General features: G+C 30.3%; 2 protein-coding genes across 2 annotated transcripts; both read right to left on the bottom strand.

Moving 5' to 3' along the window:
- Positions 1-4,324: 4,324 nt before the first annotated feature.
- On the bottom strand, positions 4,325-4,990 carry LOC107611234 (protein FAR1-RELATED SEQUENCE 5-like). The gene has a single exon (XM_016313189.1). The coding sequence runs from the start codon at positions 4,988-4,990 to the stop codon at positions 4,325-4,327; it is 666 nt and encodes a 221-aa protein (XP_016168675.1).
- A 141-nt stretch (positions 4,991-5,131) lies between these two features.
- On the bottom strand, positions 5,132-8,231 carry LOC107611226 (protein FAR1-RELATED SEQUENCE 5-like). The gene is made up of 2 exons (XM_016313182.1): positions 8,129-8,231; positions 5,132-5,889 (listed from the first exon to the last, which is right to left on the bottom strand). Exons 1-2 carry the CDS (start codon positions 8,229-8,231, stop codon positions 5,132-5,134), a joined length of 861 nt encoding a protein of 286 aa, XP_016168668.1.
- Between the last annotated feature and the right edge of the window lie 14,676 nt (positions 8,232-22,907).

The raw sequence follows: 22,907 nt of genomic DNA, 5'->3' as shown, positions 1-22,907 counted from the left end.
ACGACTTAAGTATAAAGTTGAGTGTGGTAGGGTGTTACATTTTTCAATTATAATTTTGGTTTAAAAAAATTTATAGTAATCAATTAACTACAATTTCTCAATTTAAATTAGTTGATTTATTTTTGATAGGGAATAATTGGTTTCCAATGATCATTGTTCAGCCACAAGAGAAGCTTTGATGACACTAAAACCTGGACAGTCTATTGTTGATGATGTATTGTATTTTTTTGCTTTGTTACACATTTATCCAAAATGTACTCAAATTGGCTTTATTTTGTAGCAAAATTTATTGAATTGTTTATTTTATATAATTTTGGACCTTGTGATTTGATATAACTATAGGTCCTTATCCTTGTTGCTTCCATGCTAACTCATAATGATGATGACCACAAGTGGTTTCTTCCCACAACATTTGCGGTATGTTCATTCTTTTTCTGCATTATAGGTATGTATACTCGATCTAATTGATATGTCTTTTACAGCAAATTGCAATGCATCTAGAAAATGTTTCCATCGAAACTTGGAATTATATTAAGGCCAATTTTATGAGAGAAGCAGATAATCTTACTAAGGTAGACATGTCTCATAGAGGAATTTGCTATCAAAGTATGGTACTAAAAGTGATTTATTACTGTAACAAATAATCTTATAATCTAATGTCATTTGTTAAAGTAGATTTATGTTCCAATTCACGTGGATTTTCACTGGTTCTTAACGGTTGTTAACCTACCTAATCACGAAATTGTATATCTTGACTCCAAAAAATCTAAGATACAGAAAAAGTCAAGGATGACAGCAGTCAATAAAGTGGTGAGCTATTTAAACAAACCAGATTGTATTTAAAAAATATTCTTTCATCATATTTGGATTACCACTTATGGTTGATGATGACCATTCAGGCGTCATTTCTTAAAAATATTTTGGGTGACGGAACATATAAATTGCGGGATATCACCTACAATTTCTACTTATAAATTGGTAGATTCCGAAGTTATGCAGCAAAAAGATGGCTTATAAGTAAATAAAAATTTCGCACTTCATTCACTAATTTAAACTAAATTAATATGAATGAAAAATTATAATAATTACATAAACTTATCTTATTATTAGAAAGCAATATTATTAAAATTTTAAAAACCTAGTATTATCTTTTTTTTTTCTTTATGTGTTCTATTGCAGGAATGATTGTGGTATTAATGTTGCACAATAGATGATAATCTTTGGGGATCATATAAAGTTGGGGTACTATAACAATATATTTAATTTATTAAATTCATAAGTTAGTTTCTAATCTAATATAACATTGTAATTTTATTTTGCAACAGAGAGTAAATAATTTTACAAGAATGGGCCTTCCAATTGATCTTATTAGTGGAGATCACAACATCAAAAAGAGAGAAATAGAAGATTTGGCTATAAAAAATTAGAACAACAATTCAAGACCAATTTAATTTTAGAATAATTTAAATTAAGAACAATTTTAATTTTTTTCACTTGGAGAAAGTGTTGTGATTATCTTAGTTTTATAGGGTAATTTAGTCTAGTTATAATTCTATATTAGAATTATTAGTTTATTTCTTTAGAAAATTTCATTACTTTTTGTTTCAGTATTAAAAATTGAGCTTATTAGTTATAATGTATTTGCATAAGAATGATTATTATCTTATCTTTATTTTCTTAATACGTAATATTCTACTGTATTACATTTATATTAAAAGAAGACGTGTACTATTATAAAATCAATGGGTATTTATAAAAAGTATTAGAATACTTTAGATTTTAACCTAATTAACGTAATATAACCCAAAAAAAAAAGTGAATAAAAATTTATAATATCTATCTTAAAATTAAATTTATTTTATTCTTCACATTTTTATTGTTTACATATAAATCGGATAGTAATAATATATTGTCTTGTGTGGGTGTAACTTAAAAAAAATGTTAAAATATTTTTTTAAAGAATCTTATAAAAAATAAAAGTAATTTAATATTTGAATATATCACTTTTAAAAAAATACTTTCACGAATGGTACAACGATGTAAAAATATATTTTGTTTATTTATTATGTTTTATAAAAAATATTTTATATCTACTAAATATATTTGAATATAATAATATAAAATATTATTTATTTATTTATTATGTTTTGTTTAAAGGTAATTTTTTTAACTCGGTACACACTATTTGTTAAAAGAAGTAAACGTTAATTAAAAAATATTTTGCGAACAACATAATTACATATACACATGCATTAAATTATGCTTAATTAAAATATCTACTTTCTATCGTCTTATCCTATGATGTACTTCTAAAGGATTTGTATCTAAGGTACTATATTAATGGATAAGAATAAAATTATACTCTAAAATTTTTCATTACAAAATTTTTTCAAAAATGTTTAGAATTGCAAATAGGACCTGATTAGAAATTCTTTTAATCTTATATTTATTGTTTATTTAATTAATTTATTATGTAATGATATTATTTTTTATAAAAATTATATATATATATAGAGAGAGAGAACATATGAGAACATTAATTTCTGCTAAAACCTAAATTAAATAAATAATATTTTTAGTTATTTATATACTTACATCCATCAAATTATGCATTTTTATCCAATGTCAACTCGGTTTTAACAAAATCTATTCAATAGAATATTGTTCTTAATGTAACTTTTTCTTTGTTCTTTTATAAAAATGAAGTACATTAACTAAAAAAAAAGTCATACTAATGCCGAGTACTATTAAGTTGTTAGTATTAATTATTTAATATAGTCCTAATCTATAATATATTTGTTTAATAATAATATGTGTTTTATTATGTATATAATATGCTTAATAAAAAATTATGAAGAATAAAAGCATAGATTTATTGGCCAAATAATAATAATAATAATAATAATAATAATAATAATAATAATAATAATAATAATAAATCGGATTAATTTAATAATATTCACGAACAGTTAGTTACAGATATAGTTTGCATTATTTTCTTTTATCAATGTCTTTAAATAAAAAGTCTCTTCAGCTAATATTCACAAAACATATTTGTATTTCTTTAATTTCGATGTCTTTAGTCCCAAAAATACTTTTTTATGGTACAAAACTGTCTATTACATGATATTAATCTCAAAAATCACTCCTTATTTGACTGTGGTGTATTCTGTATGCCCTGTCAAAATAAAAAACCAAATCATTCATATGCTATTAAATCCCAAAAGATATAAATTTATGGGAAAATATTATTTGAAAACTAAACATAAGATAGATAAATGACAACAAATCTTAATTACTTATAGCAACCATCTATGACTGGGAATGAGACCATATAAGGAAGTTTCATAGCCAGCAGAAGTATGGTTGTTATCTCCTCCAAAAAATGTACAACTTGAACCTTTACAAAGACACAGTCCATAATAGTATCATTCCAAAATGATTGAATTTGAAATATACTAAATTGAATAATGTGCATACTAGAATTATAGACTTATATCTTCTTGAGACAATTGTGGATTCTTTTTCTCACTCCAAAAGTGTATATTTTTAACATTCGCCTCCACAGAAAAAGCTATTGGAGTATGTTCATATAAAATTACAAAAAGTTTGTTCAAAATTAACAAAAGTATAAATTTCATATAAAAAAACAAAGTTAAAATGTACATATTAACTCAAAATATCATGACATTAGTTGTTTAGTCTAGTAAGTAATAATAAATTCTCGTGTTACTTGATAATTTGGAATACTAACAGATTGAACACCATCTTCAAATTCATCTTCGCTGACCATTCTATCATTATGTTGAACATCTTTTTCAGCAGTTCTCTCTATGCATTTCCTTTTTGTGTGACCAGTTTGATTGTAATTGTCGTCTTTTATTTTCATCTTTTCGGAGACTTTTGGTGCACCTTTGGATTTTGCATCAGAAAGATCACCAACTTTGTTGCCTTTTTCCGGTGAAATAGTCTGCTCCAATTTTACTTCCAAGTCTTTCGTCACTCTACAAATTTCATTCATTGTGTAGCAAAAATGAGACAATTTTTTGCCTCCTAAGTATATCATACGAGAACTAGCAACTGATAATGCACCTATCCACATCAGAATGCTCCTTTCTTCATCCTGTTTTCCATTTATGTTACCTTGATCATCGTCAATTTTTTTAACGTCTTTAGTCCATCTTTTCAATACAAGAGTTTCTGGCAATTCCTTGATCTGTTCCCGTTTCAGCAAACAAAACATATGAGAACATGGAATGCCATAACTATCCCATCTTTGACATTGACACATCATTTTCTGAGTATCTTGATCATATAAAACAATTTACTCATGATCAGGTCTTCCATACTTGATGATCTTGTACTCTGAAGTTGTTGAACGACTACCAAACCACACAATATCCAAAGCTGCCACACTTTTAATCTCTTCTAATATTTTCCAAAATATCTCCCTAGTATACACTGACGCAGCACAACGCTCAAGAGAATATAAACCTGTTGTGGGCACATATTCTCCATTTATTATTTTGAATTCAGCAACAATCTCATTCTTTCTGTAGTCCCTTAAAGCACGTTCTAGGTTTTGCACCAATGCAAGTATACTATCCCTTGAGTCAACAAAGCTTTTAATGAAAGAATTTATGCCTTCACATCTGGATGTAGTTCTAAATCCAACGCAAAATTTGCTACTCAAATAAGCAGTAGCCCATTGTTCTTTCCTTCTATATTGTTTCTCTACCCAGTCGTTTCCCATAAGATTAAACCTTTCAACCATGTCATGCCAATACTCTTCAAATTCATCACATTCAAATTTGGCATACAAGCATTTTTTGAATTCCTCACGAAATTCTGGGTCCTTGATATGAGATACTACATTTTTATACAAATGCCAAGCACACAATCTATGGGTAGCATTTGGAAAAACTTCTTCAATTGCACTCTTCATGGCATTATCACCATCCGTTATGACAAGACTCAGATGCTTATTCATCATCACCTCTGAAAAGTTATCTAGTAACCACTTGTATGATTTTGTTTGTTCATCTGCTAGCAAACCGAAGCCAAAAATACAAGTTTGGCGATGATGGTTTGTGCCTAAAAAGATAGCTAGCGGCCTATTATACTTATTTTTTTAGGTAGAATCAAATGCTAGAACATCACCAAAATATTGATAGTCAAATTGACTTAAATCATCCGCCCAGAATAAATGCTCCAATTTATCGTCATCTGTTAAACTATGTCTCACAATCATTATAGGTTCATCCTCTGCTTTTCCATGCAAATAATTAAGAGTTGCATTTACATCTCCTTCAATGATCTTTGAACGTAGATTTCTTTCAATATAGTTATCCAAATCTTTTGCAAATTCATAACCACCGGCTTGTCCAGCAATAAGACCCATGATCTTCGAAGGTGGGAGGCCATGTCTATGCATGCTATCCACTTGTGCTTTGTCTGCATCTATCATTGTACGATAATTTGAAATTTGGTGAACTAATTTAAGCAATATCAAAGGGTGGTTATGATCCTCCACAATCTTTCTAACTTTCCACATTGAACAACTCTTGTCAAGATAAATTGACAACATTGCATTACAATTTGTTCTGGTCTCAGGCTTCTGCTTTCTTATCTTACTAGTAGTTGCGTAGCATTTCTTCTCTCTCACACCTGCTCTATTGCACAAGAATTTACGTCGAACATAATTGCCAATACTATCAGCAGCCGCATCCCCCTTTCGAACTCCAAACCCCACACACTTGGCATACCTTACATAACATTGGTACGCTTCTTCATAACTTACACATTGCTGATTCAAAAAATCATTTGCACTCAAAATAGCTGCCTCCTTACCATCAGTAGTTTTATCATAGCCGTTTTCATTTTTTTCCTCTGTATAACATTCATTCTCTTCAGAAATGTGACATATTTTCCATATTTTTCCTTACCCTATATTAGTATTAAAATAAAATAACTTATAAAATTGACGAATTACAACAATGTAATCTCATGGTTTATTTTCTATTGTTCCCGTATCCTTTCTACTAGTGACAAATTTTTTAACAAATAGACTAGAAAAATAAATGAGAAGATATATAAAATTTAGTTCTAAACATCTTTTTAGTCATATACCTTACTAATATTATATAGGTCAAATTTTGTTATGATCAATGTTAAAGTTTAAATTACTTTTAATAAGTTGTTAATAATTTGAAATATGTTTCTATAAAGTTAATACTTTGCTTCACATGATTCTTTTCAAAAAAAAAAATATACAAAAGTTAAACTTGTACTAAGATAAAAATCTAAATCTCAAAACACTATTTTATTCTTTACAAATATTAATGTGGCAAAATTAAAAAAACACTCAGACCTAGTACTACATTATAGTTATATTTGGAATATTTTTGGTTATATATATTTTTTATTCTAGTACTTATGGTTGATACTAAAATTTTTAACCATACCAACTTTAAATATATATATATATATATATATATAAGAATTTCATTCAAATTCAAGTGACTATAATTAACCTCTTAAAATTAATTTCCCCTACTCCTTAAACATCTTAAATCATCACCAAACTAAATAAAGAGAGTAAGATAGGTTATATTCAATTAGTTAGATATTCAATTGAAAAAAAAATAATTTACTGCTCTTTAATCAAATATAAATATTAAATTAGAGTACATAGTTTATTACTCCCTAATTCAATATCCTCTTTGTGAATTAATATATTTCTTAAAATATAATACAAGACTAGATCACATCTTTGTTAATATAAAATCCATTCATCAAAACTAGTTGAGTTTAAATAAAAATACAAAGCGTACAGACATCTTTAAATATTAAGCTTAAATGTATATACAGTTCAATTGATGTAGTTCTATTGAAAAAATTATCTGTATTTTTATAATAGAGTTAAATCTCATACAATTATCTATTATATTTAATTGGGTATTTGTATGGACAACAACAACAACGTTAATTTTGTAACACCCTAATATTCAAATCCTTTTACTCGAGTCATAAGTCAATGATAATAAGGTGGTACGACTCTCAAGGTGGATTTTTGTTACATAAATATAAGTATAATCGAAAGGAGTATTAGTCGAGAAGCCTGAAAGGAGTAAAAATAAAATCGTGAAGTCATATCACTCACGTATCGACAACTAAAAGATAAAGCATGAAGTCGAAGGCGACATACAGATAAAGGTATGAAGGAGAGTAATAGAGGGATAGTATATAGATATATAATATAAGTAAATAGCCAATAGTCGCGATCCGCGAAGTTTAGGTCGGCTAGGGTACAGTATAACAGTAGTTGACAATAGTATCTCCCAATCTCTCCCAAAAGAAACATAAGAGCCTCTATAGGTGAGTTCAAAAGAGTTCAATACATATTATACGCTTTTCAAAATAAAGATGGAGAGATTCTAAGCGAAATATAAAGTAGAGAATGTAAGGATCTTCACCATCCCTCAGATGAACCACAGCTCATATCTGAGCACCTAGGCCTGTATTTGAAAAACAAGAGATATATACGGAATGAGAACTCCCGACCCATGGGTTTTCAGTACGGTAAAAGTGTCAAATAAATACAATGCATTATAATGAAAACTCGCTAAGCATCCTAAACTTCCTTTCACCAAACATTCACCCTATGTTCTCGCTAATCCATAAATAGGCAACTGTCATGAGGGAATGCTAAGTCTAATTCCTCTTCCTCATGCTTCTCAACTCTCTCAAACTCTCCAACGAATCAGAATCAGAAACATAAGCCAAACTATCAGTTATTTTGTCTCAGCAATTCTATAGCGTTACCTCTTATCCTCACCTAGAGCAAGTGAAATCACATAACTGCTTCTACCCAGGAACAACTTAGGGAAGAAATATACTTCTCATGATATTGTGTTACACGCCATGCAAAGCTTCTTCTTTCCTATTTTGTTGATAGAATCCCCCCGTCCGGAGTTAAGGAAGAAGCTAGCTATGTAGAATGCGGGCTTACGGCAGCAATCAATAGAACTCAAAGAGCGCAGGTAGCCGGCAGAAGCCGACATTGATTCCTTTTAGTAGACGTAAGAAAGACCTTGGAATCCATTACCAGTCTAAGGGATGATCTTACTACACTTGAGGAATTCATCAGTAGTCGTCTTTGAGTTAGTTGAAGTTGTGAGCTCATACCGGCTAATCTCTTCCTTAGCTCTATTACTTGCTTCTAAGGCCATTACAGCGGAAGCAAGGAAAAATGGAAGCATTGGAGGGTCATCCTCAAATTACATCATTCAATAATCATCATCATTATCCAATCACATCATCAATTTATCTCATCAAGAACAGCCCTCAGCGTCCACCGACACCAGCATGAGGGACCTCTCAGTTGTACAAACACAAGCAATACAGGCAAGTAATACACAATTAAAGTACAAGTAGAACAAGTAGCACATAATCAGGTAACTTAGCATATATGATATAGCAATCCAAAACAAGTAGGCAAACCCAAACAATTCAAACATATGCAAATGATGTATGCCTGTCCTATGGCTGATGATATCATCTGTCGGTTATCAAGCCAACCCGACGTATCTGGTAGCTAACCCGGGCACAGTCTCTCTGTTGCACATTAATATTATTAGAGAGAATACGTGCCCTGTCACCATTAGAGGGTATCTGCACCCTATCGCCATTAGAGGGTATATGCGCCCTGTCGCCATTAGAGGGTATATGCGCCTGTCGCCCTTACAACCAGAGAGAAAACACAAGCATGCTCACATTCAACATTTTCCAACATTATTCATTTGCCACATTCGTTCATTAATCATATATGCATCTCCGGCATACTCGCCACATGTTAAAGCTTCCTCAATCAATCATCATTGTTATCAAATCTCAATCATTAACCTGGAGCAAGCGGAACAAACCACAACCCTTGCTACTACCTAGGTATCACAACTACACATTCATTCATAATCATACTCCATTATTACCAATTCTCAAACAATGACTCGGAGCAAGTGAGACGAACCACAACCCTTGCGCCCACCCGGGGAGCCTCTATACTAACCAACCTGTAGCAAGTGGGGCGCAACCGCAACCCTTGCATCTACCCAGGAGGTACGTTCTCATATGCCTAGGAAGAACCAAGGAGGGGATCCTAACCTCCCACCATCTCACTGGGGGCAATTTTACAATACCAGGAAGAACAACGAAGGGGATCCTCACCTTCATTCATCTCTCTGGGGTCGCACTTTCGAGAAAGAGAGCTCAAAATAAAACAATCATTCAAAGACATATTTTCATTTCCAGCCATAAATCAATATTTATCATAGCCATCCGGCTCATAGCATAACCTATAACCAGCCAATAATCATTATCAAATACAGCCCTTTGGCTCACGGCATACACCGCACTTCCATCATCACCCTCAGTAACTCATACAGTCATCATTAATCATAATTCATCATTAATTCTTCCCTTACTTCATCCACAAGTTACCATATCTCATAGCCTCTTCCCATCGCTAGACATACTATAAGTATTTAGGACATGAAGGGTGAGAATAGAGACTTAGAAGTCTGAAATTTGGCTTTAAAAACTCAAAATCAGCTTTGGGGTGAAAATAGAGTCACGCGTGCGCGTCGCCCACGCGCACGCGTGGAAAGCAGAAAAGTTACAGTGACGCGCACGCGTCCCCCATGCGCACGTGTGGATGGGAAAAAAAGCCAAGTGACGCCTGCGCGTCAGCCACGCGTACGCGTGGGTGCGTTTTGTGCCCCAAGCACAAAACCAGCACAACTCAAGCACAACTCTCGGAAAATTTGGCTGGGCAACTAATTTAGCCCATCAACGCGTACGCGTCGGCCAGGCGCACGTGTGGGTAGTGAAAATTTGAAAACGACGCGTGCGCATCGGCCACGCATACGCCTGGGTGTGCGTTCTGCAAAAAATTTTACTAAGTTAAAAAGCTGCAGAATTTCGTTTTTAAACCTCAAACTTCCACCATACATAACTTCTTCAAAAGAAATTCCTTTTTCAACCATTTTTGAACCGTTGGAAAGATCTTTGAATAAGCTTTCATAAAAATCTATTTTTGAAGAATTCAGAACTTCGTGGACCGAGTTACGGACCGCCAAAGTTGGTCAAAAATCAGTTTTTATCCCAAAATTAGAAATCACCAATTTTCTAATGTTCACAAGCCAAATTCATTTCCACTCATCCAAATGAACACAACCCAACCACATTCACATAATTACACTCAACCAAACCAAATCTACCTCATCTACACAATTTCACAAAAAAACTATCAAATTCCACACCTCAATTTCTCAAACCTTATTATTCAATAACCAAACCAAGTATTCACATATTCAATATCTAAATCCATCCAATATCTTATATCATCACACAATACACATATCAACTTACTTTCCTTACCTATTCCGGCCTCCGGCCCAAAATTCACGGCCTCCGGCCCAAATTCACAATTTAAATGCATAGTCCACAAACCAATATTCATTATTCACTTTATCAAATTCTCAACACACCATACATACAATTCACACAATTCTCAACCCAATCATTAATTTACATTATATATCAACTATGCATATTAACACCAACCATTCACACAATCCAAACTTAATCCTAGGGGCATCTAGCCTAGGAATTCTCATCACTCCACACGGTACTTAAATGAAACTTAAATTGTACCTCTTGTAGCCAAAATAATTGGGCTCTTTCTTAGAAGTCTCCACCAACCCTTAGCTCCAAGCCTCACCAAAGCTCCTCAAGCAATATCAATCTTCCAATTGTGCACCAAAATCACCTAATACACTAACATAACCAATTTCACATATATACATTAACCTAGGGTTCATGAAAATGATAAATTACAAGGTTTTGAGTACTTCTTACCTCAGCTCATATGAAATAGGGATAGAATCCACATAGAATCCATGTTAGAGTATCCCTACACAACCAAAATCACGAGATTTCAACACTAACTACCAAAAAACGTATAACAGTGGAGAATTTTGAAAACTGGATAGAGATGAATAGAATACTCACCACAAAACTTAGATAGAAATGTAGAGGATGAGAAGAGTGATGCGTGGCCGTAAACGGCTCGTCAATCAGAGTTCCGTAGCTCAAGTTATGGTGATTTGAAGTTGGAGCTAGGATTATGTTTTCTCCTTTCTTCTCTCTTCTCTCAATGCAGCGCCCCTACCCTCTTTCTTTAGGGTAAATAAGCTGAAATGCTCATAACTAATGTTTATATATGTTGGGTCTTAGGCCCACTTGGGCCCGCTTCACTTATTTTTGTCCGTTGGCCCAATTTTGGGCCAAAACCTTCAAGATTAGAGCTTTAAATCGCATTTTAAATATTTCCACTTGTCCTAATTATAAATCCTAATTTCTTAGCCTTATTCACTTATAATTAATTTTTCCAACTGCAGTACCAGATAAATCTCAGTTGGTACTGTCGGTCAATATTCCAGTGCGCGTTCTTATGCAGAAAACTATGTTTTCTGACTCAGAAAAATCTACTGAGTCCAAATATCATGTTTAAATTATCAAATTCCGATTGCTAGATTTTCTAACCATATTCGCTCCTATTTAATTTATTATTTAATTAATTACGGTTTGACCGGGTTTTATAAATTTCTACATATTGTTGATATCAAACCAACACTTACTACAATTATACTTCACAAATCTATTCTATTATATAAAAATTGGGTTTTTGCACTTAATGATGGAGTTGACGTGGCATGCTTCTGAGAATGTTTCTCGATTTATTTCTTTTAACTCAATAAATACAAGTTATTACGCTAAACTAATTATATCAACTAATTGATTTGATTAGATATTTAAATATCATATAATTTATTATAATTTATATCAATTTGATTTGGTAGTATTTCTTAATTCATTTATTTTAATATTTTGTAAGTGTTTTTTAATTTATTTCTTTTAATTTATTAAACCAAATTTATTATGTGTACTAATTAATTAATTTGATTAATTTATTAGTCATTAAAATAATAAATTTATGAATAAAATAGGCAATTGAGATATTTTCAACTAATAATTAAATCAAATAAAATTAAATCATATATATTGAGCTAAATTCAAATCATATGAATTAAGAACTAAATTAAAAAAAAGATAATTTCTTACTTAGTCAAGTTGAGTGTAATAAATATAAATTAATTTTGTTAGATAATCATAATTGTCTGATCTACTATATATAGATGGCCACACAAAATTATAACAATCATGATTTTTATCGCCCTTGCTATTTCAACTCTTCTTTTTTTCTTCTTTTTTTCTTTATGTATAATTTTTTTTATGTATAAATGTACCCAAAATGAGAAAGTACGGATGAGTGTTTTATTGATTGTTTGTTTGGTGAATATATCTCAATTTTTCAAAGTGGCCGATGTATTTTTTTATAGTATTAGATAGAAGAATATTTGTTAAAATGAATATACCCATTGTAATGAATTTTTTTTCAATTGTTATATTTTTATGTCAGTCGTGTAAATTCTTTGAAGGCACAAGATAATAAAATCAGTTGACTTTAATATCATTAGAAGCTAAATTTAATGGTTCAAATAAGCACCACTAATTATGTTAAAAAGTAATTTTGTAATAATAATGTGATTTACATATTAATTTTGTCAAGTAAATTCATTTCAAAATGTAAAAATTAGACTCAATTACGCTAAAATTTTAAAGGTAATATAGAATTTGGCAACAAAATTAACATTCTGGAAATAAATTTATTTATGGCTATTTTCTAATTATAAATAATAACAAGACTTATGAAAAAATATTAATGTCATCATTCTTATTAATTAAATCATAATATTAGGTAGTTGATAGTTTTATAGGCGGAAATTATTAAGTAATTACGTAAAAATTAGCAACGAACAAGCAATAAGGATTCAGAAAAAATTTATTATATAATAACAATTTCATAATTAAAATATGTCATATATCATATTCTCATATATTCTATTTATTATTTATTCTATTATATAAAGATCAAGTTTCTGCACTTAATGATGGAGTTGATGTAACATGCTTATGAGAGTATTTAGCGATTTGTTTCTTTTAACTCATTAAATATAATTTATTATGATAAATTAAATATATCAACTAATTGATTTGAATATATATTTAAATATCACATAACTTATTATAATTTATATCAATTTGATTTGGTAGTATTTTTTAATTTATTTCTTTTAATGTTCTGTTAGTATTTTTTAATTTATTAGATTAAATTAATTATACTAATTATCTGTATTAATTAATTAATTCTTAAAATAATAAATCTATGAATAAAATAGGTTCTCAAGATATTTTTTACTAATAATTAAATTAAATCAAATTATATTTATTGAGCTAAATTTAAATCATGTGAATTAAGGACTAAATTAAAATAAGATGATTTTTTACTTATTCAAATTGAATGCAATAAATAAAACTAATTTTGTTAGACAATCATGATCTTTTGGTCTTCTATATATAGATAGCCACACAAAATTATAAAAATCATCATTTTTATCACTTTTACTATTTCAACTTTTATTTTATGTATAAATGTACTCAAAATGAGAAGGTATGGATGAGTGTTTCATTAATTATTTGTTTGACAAATATTATAGTCTAAAAATGTCTCAATTTAGGCATTCTATCGCTGTCGATGGAAGTTGAACCTGTGATAATTTAGGGTGACCATGATATTTTTTTATAATATTATATAGAAAAATAGTTTTTTGAAATGAATATACCCATTGTAATTAATTTTCTTTGTTAATCTGTTATCTTTTACCTAACAAACAATATCCATGTTTAATATATTATTTTCATCAGAAACCATACATAATTGATTGATAATTCTATATATAAAAGTACTCATGTGGTAACTAAATACTATATTGTAATCTCACTAAAGTTAATTCTCCTATGATTATGCGAATGTATAGCACTATCAAGTAAAAATTGATTGGATTACATTTATTTCCAATGAGATAGGTGATCTTTTAAACCTAATCACGGTCAAAGTTGAGAAAGGTTTGAAAAAGGCTAACAATACAAATACTTTTTATTTTTAATACCTAATAATAAATATATAAATTAAAACTAATATTGTTTCGTATAAAATCATAAAATTTGTAGCATACTCAAAACATATCCAATCCGTATTAACTGTCATTGTTCATCAGTTACGTTATGATAAATCTGGTTATTAAAAAAGATTAAAAGTAACTTAAATATACACAATATTATTTCATACTTTTTATTTTTATTTTATTATCATAAAAAGTCATACATATTATAAGAGAACTTCATCTTTTTACCAACGGTTCTTCCATTCAATGGTTTCTATAAAGAAAAAAAAGGCATAATAATATTGTGTTTGGCAAGAATATATAGAATTTTGAAAGGTTGAAGCATATGTTTAGTCCTTAATATATTCGTAGATAAAGTGTAGAGTAGATAAAAAGATAGCTAGCTAATAAAAGAATAAGTGGTTAAAGCTTTCTCAATACTAACAGTCATAGTGCATGATAGGTCGGTGTTCTATAACTTTTTTGGATTTCATTGTTTCTTTATTATTATATGTTGTTCTATTTAATTTATGCTAAAAAGACTTATGATAATCATCTTATCGTGGTAGTGTAAAAGATGTAGATATTATATTTACTTTGTATTTTTTTTATGAATTTTTTTAATTTATTGCGCAATTCACTTTAACAAAAATAAATTAATTTATGAAAATTTAAACTTGAGCGCTTGCTACGGTTAAACTCAAACTTTAATTTATTTTGTCGTATTATTATATAAATATTAAATTCTTTGATTAAATACTTATTTGATTACGAAATGATATCATATGTTACTTTTATATTGGCAATTAAATTTCAGTTACTACACAAATATTATATTTTAGGTAATTATATATTTTTTTGTTATTTTAAAAATTATTATATAATTTTAAGATCATTTAATTATGTTTATTTTTTTAAAAGCATTGTCATTATTGAAGAGTAACTAATATTTGTGATAGTCTAAAATTGAGAAATAAAAATATAAAATATTAATATACTAAATTTTTGAAGTATAAATCTTGAAGTAAATATATGTGATTATAATTAATAATCATAATTAAAAGTCTTTATTTTATTTCAATTTGTTCAGGACATATTTATCTTAAATTTTATTTCTTTATTAATTAGTATTTTTTTGTACATTTAATTATCATTAATTTATATAAATTAATATGTAAAACTTAAAAAAATAGATACGTGTCTAAAAAATAAAAAAACATTTTTTTATTAGTAAAAAAATTTATGTCGCTTTAGCTTTTTTCTTGGCATCATATCTTACATTTTTACTATAATTAAAAGTTAGAGGTAAATTCTTAAATATAAATTAGTAAAAAAAATATAATACTTAATAAATTATCATAATTACATTTAAAGGTATTTAAGTTATTTTCATATAATAAAAATGATATGCTTCAAAAAATATTTGTATATAATTTACTAACAAATATATGAGATATTTATCATAATTTTTATTTTTAATAAAAATATCATTGTATTAAAATGATGTATTTTAAAGATGTATAAATGAGATTTTTATTAAAAAAAATTTACAAGATAGCAAATGCATTTTTATTTTAATTTTATCCTTAACATTTAGTTTTAATTTTACCTTTAGAGTTTCAATATGTTTCAATTATACCATTAGGGTTAACAATATTAATTATAACTAATCAATTATCTAATTTGACCAAAATTAAATAAACATTAAATTATTTAATAAGTAATAAATAAAAAAATAAAATAAATAAATTTAATTTGAATTATTCTCTTATTGTTTTTTATATCTAAGAATAAGAATATGCTTTTATGTATTTTGATTAATAATTCTTAAAGGAGTTACTATTTTATTTACTAACATTTCAATTTTTTTATAATATTTTCATAAAACTTGATTAATAGGTTCTTCTTCACAATGTTTTTCTTGAATTTTTAACAAAAATATATCTTAATTTTTGTCTTTCATTTTTTATATTCATTGATTATACTAATTTATTTATGGTGTATTTTTATCAACTACATACATTATTTTTTTGTCTTTTTTTTTTACTTTTTTTAATTATTTTATTACCTAATTTTTAATTATTTATTTTACTTTCACTCCTCATATGTTTATTGTATTTCACTTCATCTTAGTTTCAATTTCATAGTTAACTTTCAATTATATAAAATTCAATAGTTTCTTTCAAAACATGCTCAAATATATTATCTATTATATACAATCATTAGGATAAATAAATAAATATAAATTGAATATATAATTTAATTTTAATTTAAACTAAAAACTAAATGAATTGTCAGAAAAATAGCAACTAATTTTATTTTTAATTTTTTTATAATTTATTTAAAGGTAAAAATCTCTCTATAACCACTAACATCGCCGATAACAAAATTATAAGTCTTTATAAAATAAAAAATATATATAAAATAATAACATATATATAATTTTAAAGTTATTAATCATAGACTATGGACAAATTTTTTTTTATAAAAAATCTTATGGATCAACATGTAATTTTTTTATATTTTTATTTTTTTTCTAAAATTTTTTAGACTTATCAACATTTAAGTTGTCTATACATTATGTAAGAACCGCAACTAATCAACCGGTTAATTAAGTGATTAATATTTTCCAAAATAGGATCCAAAAAGTTAGAATGAGAATTTGAGATTTTAAATGTGATTTTTGGACTCAGTGGGTCTTTCTGAGTAAGAAAATGTGTTTTTTGCGAAAAATCGCGAACCGACAGTTGAACCGGTTCAAGTCTGCCCGGTGCTGCGCAAGAAAAAGTAAAAACAGTCAAAAACCTTAGAAAAATATTAAAAATGGAAAATCGGGTGTTAATTTTAAAGGTTTGGCCCGAAGTTGGGGCAAACGGACTAAAAATGCTAACGGGTTGGACCGGGCCCAAGTTGGGCCCAAGCCCAACATATATAAAGGCTCATTTAGTGAACCCAATCCAGCACACAACACTTAAACACACACACACACCAGCTGAAAGGAGAAGAGAAGAAACCCCCATTAACACTATTCACTTCCATCTTCTCAAGCTCATATCTTGAGCTATAGAGCTCCGATCGCCACACCGTTTGCGGCTACACATTCCTTGTGAAGAGCTCTACAAAACCCACCAAGAAACTGGTAAGGAAAGGTCAAATCCCTCTCTGTTCTTCTCTTCAAAATTTTGGATTTCTAGGGCTTTTGATTGAGTGAGTTTTTATGATTTTGGATGTTTAGGTTCACTCTAATCCTTGTTTAGCATTGGATTTTGGCTACCAAAGCTATTGGAAAAGGTAAGAGGCATTGAACTCTTGTGCGATTATGTTTATTTTGAGTCCTAGGTTGATTTGTGATGGTTTATGTATATATAGCTTGATTATTGTGAGTTTGGAGCTTGTTGGTGCTTGTTGGAGTTACATTGGAAGCTCGGATTGTGTTGCAAATCTTGTTGGTGGTTATTGTGTGCTCGTTTTGGGTTAAAGACATATTGGGAATCGGCCAAGGTATGGTTTCCCTTTCCTCTATGTAGTATATAATATTCATGGACACTTAGGCTAGTGACCCATATGATAGGTGGCGAACGAAACTCTCGCGCGATCTAAAATTTTCACAAATAAATTCCCGTTGTAAGTATAGCTTCTAGACCGACAAGAATTCCTTTCGCACAAAAACTTTGGTTGTCACAAGTAACAAAACCCAATAAAAATCTATAGCCGAAGTATTTCAACCTCGGGTCGTCTCTCAAGGAATTGCAGGGCAGTGTGATTTATTGTTGGTTATAGAAAAAGATAGAATTTTTGGGTTTTTGAAATAAGGAGCAAGTAATTTAAATGACAAGGAAAATAAATTAATAATAATAAAATCTCTTGGCAAGGTATAAGAATTGTAATTTCTATCCTAGTTATCCTTATCAGGTGTGATGAGAATTGGGTTTTAATCCCACTTAGTTAACCCTTACTAAAGCAAAGGAAAGTCAAGTGGACTAATTAATTTGATCCTCAAGTCCTAGTCAACTCCTATGGGAAGACTAGCTTTTAGAGCGATTCAAATCAATTAGCAAATCCAAATTCAATCAACAGCTGAGTTTGATAACTCAAGTGTTACCAATCACTTAACCAAAACCAAAAGGGAAAATAAATCTAAATTAAATTGAAAGTATCATAAATAGAATAAGACAATCATTAATCTGAAATACCTCAAATAATACTAAATAGAATATTCGAATCTCGACATGAAAAGGTTCATAAGCTAAATTGGAACATTAGCAAGTAAAAGCATTGGAATAAATAAAAATAGAAGAGAAACATTAATTAAAGGAAATATTGAACCTGGCATTGAAGTATTAATCATAAAAGGAATCCTAATCCTAAAACCTAAGAGAGAGGAGAGAACCTCTCTCTCTAAAAACTACATCTAAAACCTAAAAGTGTGAATTATGAATGTTGTATATCGTCTCTAAGTTGTTGTTTGATTCCCCCATTCTCTGGCTTATATTCTGTGTTTCTGGATTTGGAATTGGGCCGAAAAAGGGTCCAGAAATTGTTGGGGGCGTTTTCTGCAGATTCTTGTACGTGGCGTCTGTCACGCGTTTGCGTGGGTCACGCGTTCGCGTCATGTTCGCGTCATTGGGAGTTTTCCTTGTCACGAGTATGCTTCAGTCACGCGTACACGTCATTTGCGTTCTGCTCAAGGCACGCATCCGCGTCTTCCACACGTACGCGTCGATGCCATTTCGCGCTAGGCATGCGTTCGCGTCGTCCATGCATTCGTGTCGCTGCCTTTTCTTCAAAACTCCATTTTTGTGCTTTCCTTCCATTTTTGTATGTTTCCTTTTCGTCTCCTAAGCCATTCCTGCCCTATGAGACCTGAAAATACTTAACACACAAATCACGGCATCGAATGGTAATAAAGGGTAATTAAAATTAATATTTTTAAACCATAGGAAACATGTTTTTCACATATATCACATAATAGGGAAGGAAAAGTAAAACTATGCAATTCATATGAATAAGTGGGTGAAGAATTGATAAAAACACTCAATTTGAGCACAAGATGAATCATAAAATAGGGGTTTATCAACCTCCCCACACTTAAACAATAGCATGTCCTCATGCTAAATCCAAGAGAAAGGGTAAAATTAGAATGGTGGAATCTTATGCAATGCAATCTATTCTAAATGCAATCTACCTACATGAATCATAAAATTTTAATTATCATCCACCTATATATAGAGAGCTTACATGTGATTAATTTGATTCATATTTTCAAGGAATTATATATGTATAGCCAAACCTAAATCATGTTAAAGCACTATCACAATTGAGTTGGGTTAAAATATTTCACAAGCTTGCAAGACAGTTAAATAATTAAATATGGATATATGGAGATGAGCTATTGAACCCTCACTGGATTTGTGTTTACTCTCTAGTCACTCAGTGTTTGGGGTTAATCACTCTATTCTTTTCTATTCCTGCTTTCTAAAACTTTGTTCTTCATCTAACCAATCAACAAATATACAATGTATACATACAAATATCATGAGGTCTTTTCAAGGTTGTAATGGGGCCAAGGTAAAGGTAAGGGTATATATAAGGCTAAGTGAGCTATAAGTTGAATCCTTAATTAGTCTAGGATCTCACCTAACATATACATACTCTTTTATAGGTTTGAGAAATTGCCTAGCTACCCTATTTTCCACTTTTTTATTACATACTCATGTACTAACTTTACTTTGATTTTTACCTTATGTGCATTGATTTCTTCCCTAAGCTTATTATTGGGGTAATTTTGTTCCCTTATTTATTTAATTAAAAAGGAAAGATTTTTTTTTAAACATAAACATAACATATATCAATGCACTTAGTATTTTAATTTAAATTTATTTCACATGAGCATGCTCCCAAAATCCTTATTATTTTATTGATTTAATCCTTTCCTATCAACCCATGTTCCCACATTTCCCCACACTTGGTGAATACACAATTTCTATCTTAAGCTAACCAAGGATTCAACTTGGGATTTTTAAATTATTTTTCTGCTTAAGACTAGTGATGTGGTTATAGAACAAGAGGGGATTAAAAGGCTCAAGGGGACTAACAAAGGTGATGTAGGAGGTAGGCTTATGATGAGCGGATAATTTATACGCTTTTTGGCATTATTTTTAGTATATTTTAGTTAGTTTTTATTATGTTTTTATTAGTTTTTAAATAAAAATTATATTTCTGGACTTTACTATGAGTTTGTGTATTTTTCTGTGATTTCAGGTATTTTTTGGCTGAAATTGAGGGACCTGAGCAAAAATCTGATTCAGAGGCTGAAAAAGGACTGCAGATGCTGTTGGATTCTGACCTCCCTGCACTCGAAGTGGATTTTCTGGAGCTACAGAAGCCCAATTGGCGCTCTCTCAATTGCGTTGGAAAGTAGACATCCTGGGCTTTCCAGCAATATATAATAGTCTATACTTTGCCCAAGCTTTGATGGCCCAAACCGGCGTTCCAAGTCAGCTTAAGAATTCTGGCGTCAAAACGTCAGAACTGGTACAAAAGCTGGAGTTAAACGCCCAAACTGGCACAAAAACTGGCGTTTAACTCCAAGAAAAGTCTCTACACATGGAAGCTTCAATGCTCAGCCCAAGCACACACCAAGTGGGCCCAGAAGAAGATTTCTGCATTAATTACTTATTTCTGTAAACCCTAGGCTACTAGTTCTCTATAAATAGGACCTTTTACTATTGTATTTTCATCTTGGTTCTTCAGGTTCCCTCTCTGGGGCCGAAGCCAATGACCACCATTATCACTTGTATTTTCAACGGTGGAGTTTCTACACACCATAGATTAAGGTGTGGAGCTCTGCTGTTCTTCATGAATTAATGCAAAGTACTACTATTTTTCTATTCAATTCACACCTACTTCTTCTCTAAGATATTCATTCGCATACAAGAATATGATGAATGTGATGATTATGTGACACTCATCACCATTCTCACCTATGAACACGTGCCTGACAACCACTTCCGTTCTACATGCAAACAAGCTTGAATGTGTATCTCTTGGGTTTCTAATCTAAGATTAGAACCTTCGTGGTATAGGCTAGAATTATTGGCGGCCATTCCTGAGATCCGGAACGTCTAAACCTTATCTGTGGTATTCTGAGTAGGATATGGGAAGGGATGACTGTGACAAGCTTCAAACTCGTGAGTGTTGGGCGTGTGACAGACGCAAAAGGATCAATGAATCCTATTCCAACATGATCGAGAACTGACACATGATTAGCCGTGCGGTGACAGCGTGCGTAGAACATTTTCACTGAGAGGACGGGAAGTAGCCATTGACAACGGTGATGCCCAACATAAAGCTTTCCATGGAAAGAAGTATGAATGATTGGAAGAAGGCAATAAGAAAGCAGAGGTTTAGGAGAAACAAAGCATCTTCATACGCTTATCTAAAATTCCTACCAATGAATTACATAAGTATCTCTATCTCTATCTTTATTTTATGTTTTATTTATCTTTAATTATCAATCCTCCATAACCATTTGAATCTTCCTGACTGAGATTTACAAGATGACCATAGCTTGCTTCAAGCCGACAGTCTCCGTGGGATCGACCTTTACTCACGTAAGGTATTACTTGGACGACCCAGTGCATTTGCTGGTTAGTTGTGTGGAATTGTGACAAAGTGTGATTCACGTTTGAGAGCTCCAAGTCTTTGGCGCCATTGTTGATGATCACAATTTCGTGCACCAAGTTTTTGGCGCCGTTGCCGGGGATTGTTCGAGTTTGGACAACTGACGGTTCATCTTGTTGCTTAGATTAGGTACTTTTCTTTTTATTTTTCAGAATTTTTAAGAATGAATTCTAGAGTTTCAAGGTGATGTTCTTATCATCACAAAAGCTGATTGATTCTCATCAATTTAGCTGCTGAATGTAATGCCCTGCTGAAGCTTGGCTAACCATGTCTAATCTTTTTAGCCTGAAGCTTTAGACTAACATTGCATGATTCCTAGAATTCTTATTAAAAGTTTTGAATCTCTTTATTCTCTTTTCCATATAATTTTCAAAAAATAATTTTTTTTTATAAAATCATAATATCAAAAATATTTTTATGTCTCTTGTTTGAGTCTAGTGTCTAATTTTTAAGTTTGGTGCCAATTGCATGTTTCTATTCTTCTTGCATTTTTCAAATATATGCATTATGTTCTTCATTGATCTTCAAGTTGTTCTTGATGATTTCCTAGCTCTGATATTTAAATTCTCTTGTTTTGTGTGTTTTGTTGTTTCTTACATGCATTTTCAAATTGTTATAGTCCTTAGTATACAAACTTCTAAGTTTGGTGTCTTGCATGCATTGTTTATTTGATCTTAGTTGCATTTTTTTATTGTTTCTCATCTTTAAAAATTCAAAAATATTTTCAAAATTGTGTCTTTTCAAGTCAACAATACAGAGAATTGAAGATTCAGAACATTCAGTAGAGGAATTAAACAGAAAAAGCTGGGCGTTCAAAACGCCCAGTGAAGAAGGAAAACTGGCGTTTAAACGCCAGCCAGGGTACCTGGCTGGGCGTTTAACGCCCAAAAAGGTAGCATTTTGGGAGTTAAACGCCAGAATGAATGCCATTTTGGGCGTTTAACGCCAGGATGACACCAGAGGGAAGATCTTGTTTTTAATTCAAATCTTTTCCAAATTTTCATAATTTTTCAAAATCAAATCTTTTTCAAATCATATCTTTTCAATCATATCTTTTCAAAATCAATTTTTTTTAATTTTTTTTATTTATTGCTATTT

The sequence above is a fragment of the Arachis ipaensis genome, chromosome B1 (assembly GCF_059453495.1).
Source record: "Arachis ipaensis isolate K30076 ecotype BB chromosome B1, ASM5945349v1, whole genome shotgun sequence".
Lineage (NCBI taxonomy): Eukaryota > Viridiplantae > Streptophyta > Magnoliopsida > Fabales > Fabaceae > Arachis > Arachis ipaensis.
This window is presented reverse-complemented; position numbering and strand designations above follow the sequence as displayed.